Source organism: Chaetura pelagica, unplaced genomic scaffold (assembly GCF_000747805.2).
Source record: "Chaetura pelagica isolate M959 unplaced genomic scaffold, ChaPel_1.0 scaffold453, whole genome shotgun sequence".
Lineage (NCBI taxonomy): Eukaryota > Metazoa > Chordata > Aves > Apodiformes > Apodidae > Chaetura > Chaetura pelagica.
This window is the reverse complement of record NW_009952879.1, coordinates 741652-749990: the sequence shown is the minus strand read 5'-3', so window position 1 is coordinate 749990 and position 8339 is coordinate 741652. Positions and strand designations below refer to the sequence as shown.

General features: G+C 38.8%; 1 protein-coding gene across 1 annotated transcript in view; it reads left to right on the top strand.

Annotated features, from left to right (window-relative positions):
• The first annotated feature begins 7473 nt into the window (after positions 1-7473).
• Positions 7474-8339, top strand: part of MAP2K1 (mitogen-activated protein kinase kinase 1) — a 23608-nt gene continuing 22742 nt past the window's right edge. The window contains exon 1 of the mRNA XM_009995282.1: positions 7474-7597. Within this exon, the coding sequence (XP_009993584.1) occupies positions 7536-7597 (62 nt within the window). The 5' untranslated portion in view covers positions 7474-7535. The remainder of the gene's footprint in view (positions 7598-8339) is intronic.

Sequence of the window (8339 nt, the reverse complement as noted above, 5' to 3'; positions counted from 1 at the left end):
GGGGGGGTGGGTGGGTGGAAACAAGACTGAAAGAAAATTAACAAAAGGAATACTTTTGACTGAATGTGCTGGGATGGCTTATTGTATTCATAGCAGGTGAAACAAGAGCAAAATCTCCACTTTGTGTTCCTTTCAAGCTTCTGATTTCCTTTGAATAACTGGCAGTTGTTGCCCAGTTCTATGTTTCTTTAAACCCATACTAGATCTAGAGATGTAGAAGTAGAAACTTTGGAAAGAAACAGGAGGGTAGGTTTCAAGATAATGCCACGTTCTGTATTGCACAAAGTTTTTTGTTCACATGAAAATAAAGTTACTTTGTCATTCTTTCATTGCATCTTTACAAAACAGCAGAGGGAAGGATCATATTTATATTGAGAGAGTTATTCTATAAAATGCCAGTGGAGACAAGGTACAACTGGTTGTTAGGTTGCTGCAGGTGGTCTGCTGGATGCCAGATATGGCACATACAGTGGTATGCACAGACCATGCTGAAACAGCAGCACCACTGTCTTGTCTCAAATGGGATTTTATATTCAGATAAATATCTTAGGGGCTGTGGGGTTTTTTTGTTTGTGTTCCCTGGATGAAAGCGTAGTAGTGAACAGAACAAAATAAGTGCATCTTACTGTTCCCCAACTTTGGTCTTTGCTAATTTCTTTGACACATTAAGTCTTAAAAAGGCTCATTACTTCATACCTAAAGAGCAGCAGAACCAGTGGGCTGTTTCCCGGTAGACTTGTTTCCAAGATTTGTCCTCCATGGAGTAATTTATTTTTTTTTGGTCCCTTGGGTGTGAGTTTAGAGGGAATGAAAGATTTTCAAAGAGTTAATTTTAGTGCTTGCTGGGTTGCTTCTGCCTTTCTTTTGGGGAAAAGGTGGTGGGTTTCTTTGTTTTTTAAAACCAAAAAGTCTCTGAGGAGGGCAGCCTCTCTATGGATTTCCTTTGACTTCAGGGGAGCTTTGTGTGTATGTGTGCAGTGTTCTGGAAGTTTAGGTCCTGGAATCTTATGACTGATCTGGCTGGACTGCAGTTGCATTGAATGCATGTGTAGAATTACTGCAAACTCTTAAATACTTTAAAGAAAAAAAAAATCTGAATTTTTTCCTTTTTTTTGTCCCCTACTGCTGAAGGATTAACCTGCCTTAAAAAGTACATGTGGTATGAGGGGATACATTTTAGGCAGGCAATAAATGCTGGATAATTGCAAGAAAATTGTGAGCCTTTTGTTATTCACTAAATCTTCCAAATTTAAATTAAAGCATACTCACACATAACATTCTCTGTAAGTGTGCATATGCCTGTGCATAGTTCCTCATTGAATTAGAAATAGTATTCTAATAATACTTAAGAAGCTAACAGAACATGTGTTCTGTTATAATAAATAGCAGAAAGTAAGAACCTGCATCATCTTCCTAACTTTTTTTATTATTTCTGGATTTGTGAACTGAATAAGTTACAGCTAAGTGTACACAGCTAGTGCAGAAAGAAACACGAATGTCAAACTGACTTGTGCTGTTCTTACTTGCAAAGTGAAAGGCAGCTTTTAGTTTACAGTTACTGATGTAGGAAAGATTTTAAGATGCTTAATACTATATTTAAGCCTAACGACAGTCATGGATACATCCTTTAGTTATTACAATGTTGTCTTTGTTCAAAAAACATAGGAGAGCTGAATAAAAACTGGGTGTAAAAATGTTATTCAAATGAGGTGAAAGGTAAGGAAGGTGCAGGCTGCAAACATTAATCCAGCCACTTTTCCTTTTCTGTTCCTTACAGCAGAAGTTCTGTAGATGGTTACAAAGGTGTTATTTCACAATGAAGCATGTACAGGGTCCTGGTCCTTCTTCAGAAGTCCTCTCCTTGCTGTCTCATGATGCTTCTTATCTTGTGTCAGCTCTTACACTGAGATGTGCATGCTGATCTGACTGAGAATTTAGCCACAGAGAGGCCCGGGTTAGTCCTCCTGTGCTCTCAACAACATTGATGTAGCCACATGTTCCCTTAATCAGGGGAATCAGCTGAAAATTTGCAGTATTTTTTAGTTAATTTTTAAATGGATCTGTTATCTGAATTGGTTACTTAGGAACAAACGGCTAGGGGCAGAATGAGGCACAGCCACCTCCTTTGGCAAGAGCTCAGGCTTTTGCAGGATTAAGTGACAGAATACTCAGAACCTGAGAGATACTATTGACATACTATTTATGTTGAAATTCAGTAATTACAACAATTTCTGAGTAGCACATCTTTTAACTTGATAGTCTTAGGTCTCTGTCTCTAGAGGATCAGATTAGCTTGGAAACCTTCCAGTGTTACCTAGTAGCTGAAGAAGGTTGTTTGTTGTTTTGTGGTTTTTTTTTTTAAAAAAAGGATGAAAAGGGACTAGGTAAACCAGTATGTAGCTAAATTAATTATTTGGTGTAACAACAGTGCTACTCTTGTTCTGGGCAGAGGGTTTTTGCTTTAGCACTGGCTTAAAAAGAAGATAAACCAACATGAAAACTAGGGGGAATTTACATGAGACATCAGCCTGTTATTTGGGTGGATATTGACAGAAAAATTCAGTGTATACAAGAGAAGCATTCTGAAACGAATTGGGGAAGGAATTTTCTTTTATGTATGGCAAATCTAGATATGCCCTTTGAATTAAGTTCAAAATTTTCCAGTAAAAAAGCTTTCCCCAGCTTCTTGCCTTTGTTACCCTTTTTACAGCTGCATTTGTTCTCCCGTCTTTGCCCTGGGGATTGACTGGGCTTTATAAAGTGCATAGATTCCACTGCCAAAACAAAAATGTCTCTTTGAAGTAACAGTGTTAGTTGGCAACATCTGTTCCTTGCTTGCTGAATTTTTGGGGAGCAGGTTTGTTCTTCCAAGGATTTAAATTTTTGTTTATTTTTTTTCTTAAAGGAAGCAGTGGATATTTTTTTTTTTTCCCTGAAGACTTGCTAATTTCTAGCAACACATTAGTAATCAGATGACTTCTGATTTGATGTATGTTCAGTATTACCCTTGATTATACTTTGGAAAGAATGTGCAAGGCTTTCTGCCACTTAGTGCCCACAGGGATTGAACAACCGGGAAAGACTAATTCACTGCTCAGTATCTCTGTAAACATCCGTGGAGAAGCTGCTGTCATCCTGGAACTTGTCTGAGCAGGAGGAGAGCGAATTCCTGCAGAGCTTCTCCCTCCTGACAGCTGAGGACATGGTCTTTCACCTGGATTTAGTCACCTTGCCTTGGCAGAAGGAAGTGTCCAATGGTGTCTGACAGGGTAACACATGCAAAAGGAATAAGAATGGAAGCGGATAATTTTCCTTTACAGGCTGACAACTAGAACAGAGATACTCCAGCAGTGTGTGACTCTATGGCTGAATAAGTATCTTCTTAAAAATCTACTTTCAGGATTTTAAAACAAATGGTTACAACTTCTGGCAACTTCTTTCTTTCAGTGTTTTTTACAACTCAGCATTGTTCTCTGCTTTTCCAGAACTTTTCTCATTGTGGTGGAAAGATGAGTCAGCAGATTTAGCACAGCAAATACAATTATTTCAGAATGCATTTTTTAGGGTGAAAATATTTTGTTGGGATACAGATGTGTGTGTATTTATGTGAATATTTTTGTATAGATGAATACAGTAGATGCACATGTTAAACATTTTCTTCCACTGGATAGCTGTGCTGGCAAGTATTCTGTGTCACAAATATAGGCAAAGATCTAATTCTTCCATCCGTGGCTGTCTCTGAGCCCCAGTTACATGTTTTGGCTTTTTTAATATTTTCATCTGCACATTCTGGGTGTTTTCTGTCCCAGTCCCTCATGTGTTAACTGCAGCTTTTGATGGAGTTTGTGCTTCTGTGCTCTTTGCTCAGCTCTTGCCCAGGTGGCTGAATTCTAGTCCTGGTTCTTCATAGGCCTTGTAAAGCAATACTGTAACTTTTTTTTGTCATCGTAGTGTCTCTCCTAGGCTGTGTGTGTACCACATTAGAGTTGTGAAGATTCTGTTCCCATTGTACATATTTATCCCTCATTTTTATCATTAACTCGTATTTCAGGGACACGAAACAATGGAAAAGCAGGACTTCTGTACATACATGTGTTGGCATATGATCAGTATTTTATAGCTTCTATTTATCCTCTGTGTTTTGCTTTAAATAATTGATAAATAAGTTATTTTTTCTGTCTGTAAGAAAGCATTAGTGACCTGTGGTTCTTTTGTTCTGGTTGTGTGTAGTGCTGGCAAGGAAGATCAGCAGTAGGTGCACAGATACTTATGAAAGGAGACAAAAAACTCGGATTTCTGGTTCATGAGATTTAGTTCTTGGATTTCTTCATTTGAGATGGCAAAGGTTACTTGTGGCAGACTTTTAATTCAATGCTGCAGTAAGTCCTGAGGAGCCCTTGTAACTGAGGGGTTGAAAAAACATAACCCAATTGCATTGTTTAGCCACAGAGCTAAATACCAGAAAAGGGTGCCTGAGCCTTTCTGGCAGCTGCTGTTGCCACCCGGGATAAAGGGATCTAACTCCAAGTCGTGGCTGGGAACAGCTGCCAAAAAATCTGATAGGAAGAGGCACCCAGGACATGAATCTGATATCTGTCCATTTGTGCCACTTCTAGCATCTGTGACTTTACTCTCTTTGGTGAGCTCTGTCTTCAATTCAAACATGTTACTTGGCATGCTTCAGGTTATTTAAGAGAAAATGGTCTGAAGTGTTTCATGGTGTAGTGGTGAGGTTGAAGCAGAAGAGGGAGGAAGCTTAAGGCAAGTATTCCTACCCAGCAACTGAGCCTATTAGGAGTTCATGCATTTGAACTGTCCCATTGGTTGGGCACTCAACAAGAGACTTGAAGTTGTATCTTGTATTTTCTTTAAAATACGTGCCTTTCAGCTTTAGAAAAATGAGTTTTTACTTGGAATTGGCCTGGCCAGATGCTTTGTTGGACAGAACAATAGTTTTCTAACAGTTTTGTTTTACATACCTTTTACTAGGAAAAATATTTTAGTCAAATTGTCTACCTCTTATTCTTACATGCAGTGTTTCTTCTGGCAGTATTAAATCTCAAAATATGCCCTGCCACATCTGTTGCATTGTGGAAGTGGAACAGTGTTTTCAGATTTTAAAATTAATTCTAGAAAGGAGCAGATATATTTATTGGGCAATCATATATCCCACCTAAAGGTAAGATTAACTTACGAAGGATCTCTAACATGTTACAAGAAGTGAAAATAAACAGGAGTTGAAAAATTGTGGATTTTTCCAGAATAACTTTGGATCTTTTTGAGTTGTTGTTTTAACTACAAGTTTTATGATGTTGCACTGGAGTTAGCCCAGATAGAGACACCTGTGGTGTAAGCTGTGAAACTACTGTAATTACTTTTACCTTCCATCTTATTCTGTGAACTGTTGTTCGTTAAAAGAAAAATCAAATAAAAAATTGTCTTGCTGCTTGGGTTTGGCACAATCATGCAAAATAGTAGTCTGTCTTTTCAAAACTGCAGAATGTCTTCATGTTCCTAATACTTTATTTCAGCTCCCTGATTGAGGTTGTTAATGGAAATGATGTAGTGAACTGCCTGCTTTCGTCTCTAAATTGACAGTTGTGTAGGCTTGGGGAAAGCATTACTGTCACTGCTCTGCAAAACAACCCCCAAGCCTGTATCCTCGTGTGACAGGAGATCTGAAAGTAAATGTACTTTATGCTTTCACTCATACTAATTGTTCCGCTTGCAAAACTGATAGTAATAACTTGGAACAACTGTTTGACAAATTGCTGTTAAAGACTCTGTCAGACTTTTCCTCTAGCACTTTGTTTCTCCTCTCTTAAGTAGACTCCAGGATTGGTACAGCTTTATTGTAGCCTTTAGGGTTGAGTATATGATTAACTCCTCACTAATGCGAATCAAAAAAGTTCTCAAGGATTTGGAGTATTATTAGTATGAATTAAGAGTAAGGATTTATTTTCTGTTTTTGACATCGTGTCCTAACGTACTAATGGCAGCAGTTCCCTCTCTGTGGTGGTTCAAAGAGAGTAAGTATGCTCTAAAATGTTAATGCATCTTTTCAGCACTGGGGTGACTGTCCCCAAAAGCATGAAGTGAGGTCTCTTCTGCCCTCCTTGGTGTATAGGATGAGAGCACTCTGCAAAATCTGGAATTCCTCCCTGCCCAACCTCTGCATAGGGAATACAGGTTTGCTCAGGATCCCCTAACTCATTAAAACATACCTATGGTGCCCAGCTGTCTGTGTGTGTTGCACATGTTTGCAGTGGTTTTAAATCAAGGGGTTTTAATGTTTAAAAGCACAGTTATTCTGAAAACACCTACAACCAGACCTTAAAAGAACACTTGGATAGGCTCAAAAAGTGACCTGGTAACCTGGTGAAATGATGGTATTTGTGACAAATCTTGTCCATTCAGGAGTTTGTGGGTAAGACTGTGTGCATCTCTGGAAAAGAGAGAAGAGCATTTATTCCAGCAGTAACTAGAGGTTGCTGTGCACTGAAATTCTTTTTTTGTTGTTGCCACTCAGTATTCTTTTTTTCTAAGCATCCACTTTTGGCCATTGTCAGGAGATGAGAGACTGGGTTAAGTGAGACAGTTCTGAAGTCTTAGATGAGCATCCATACAGGTGAGATGGCATTGAATCTGAAAAGATCCCAATATCTCATGCTGTGATTCTCTTCAGAAAACCTTTCTCACCTCTCTGATATTCCACAAACTGGCTGCTGAAGGGGTGAATGTGGGCTCCCCAGGATGTCAGACTGCAGTTGTCTTCTGGCCTCTTAAAATGGGCATTTTGCACAGTGTGAATTGACAGCAATAGAGGTGAAGTTTCTCTACACCACCAGAGGGTCAGTGGGGAGGTGGGGTGTGGTGGGATGTATTTGGGAGCAGACTGTACTCTTGGGAAATTCTTCATTTTTTTAAACTTTGAGGTTACAGAAGTGCCATGTGACTAGGAGGAGGACCCTGCACTGTCAGCATAATTCCTGGAGTACCAAAAGGAGTAAGTCATGTTGACTTAATGGGAAGGATCCTACCTGATCAAGTGTGGGCAGAGATAATTCAACCTCTAGACTATTTAGTGCTGTACTGTAAGGAGGGGAAACAAACAAGTCCCCCCAAAACTTGCCCCAAGTGTATATTTTTATTAAAACTTTGTATTTGGTCTGGAAAAGAGAGATATCTTGTAACAATTGTGTCTGAATTTCAGTGATTCAGACACTTCCCTTTCTACAGTGATACTGTCTGATTGCTGTGCAGCATATTTATCTGGCTCTGCTAGCTGAGTAAGAATGTATGTATTGGTGGTGTTGTGTGAAACCACACTGTTTCTTTAACAAATAGAGCAAACAGTGCTGATGTCCCTGCAGCTTCATTGAGATGATCACATTACAAAAGCTGGATTCTTGCCCTAGCGCAGTATGTTTAGTATGTGCTTGGCTTTAAAGCCAGTAGCAATAAATTAAATGATAACCTGTTGCTGTAGAGTAGTGCTTGGAAGCACTGAGGTGGTTTGATGATTTCCTGCTTTGATGGAACTCTGGCAAAGTCACTGTGCTTTGACAGTGAAAAAACAGCTCCAAGACTGCAGCAGGTAATGGTGATGAATTTTAATAGGAATCTTTGTCTCTGAATAAAAGTTTTATGTAATATCAAGTAACTACTAGTGCTCCTTGAGGCAGACATTAGCACACTAACATGCTGCCATTTTTAGCTACCAAAGTTTTGTTACCACTTTCTTGGTGTCCTAGGGATGAACTGATTCAAGTTTTCCCTTTTCTGTGTTTTGTATGTCTTGTTTAGTTAAGTTTAATTTGTAAGACTTCATTTGCTATGATTTACTTGTCCACCTGTTTCTAGACGTGTTTTGCACTGCAACTTGGCTGTCCTGCTTTTATGTGGTGAGATTACAGCCATAGTTACTGGTCAGGGAATAATATTCCTACAGTAGTTTCAGTTCAAAGATTAACTATAGAAGTCCTGCCTCCTAGAAATACTGAGAGTAGATTACCACCAACACATTTGATGACACAAACACTTAAAAAAAAAATGTATCTATCTACATTGAAAATTTATTAGTATTTAGTTCCTGAAATGAAGGATGGTAATGAGAAAAAAAATTCAGGAGTAATCTTCTATGATAAAAAATAGTTTGTGCCCAGCATTAATTGCTCCAGAGTTTATTGTAGGAAGGTAATGGATGCTTTGCTCCAATTTTAGTCTTGGGATCTTAGTTGAATAAGCTAGTTCAGCTGTGTTCTAGGAAGAACACAAGTCAATTTCCTTGAATTCAGACGTGGGATTTGTTTGCTTTTCTGGGCACACTTGAGGGGAAA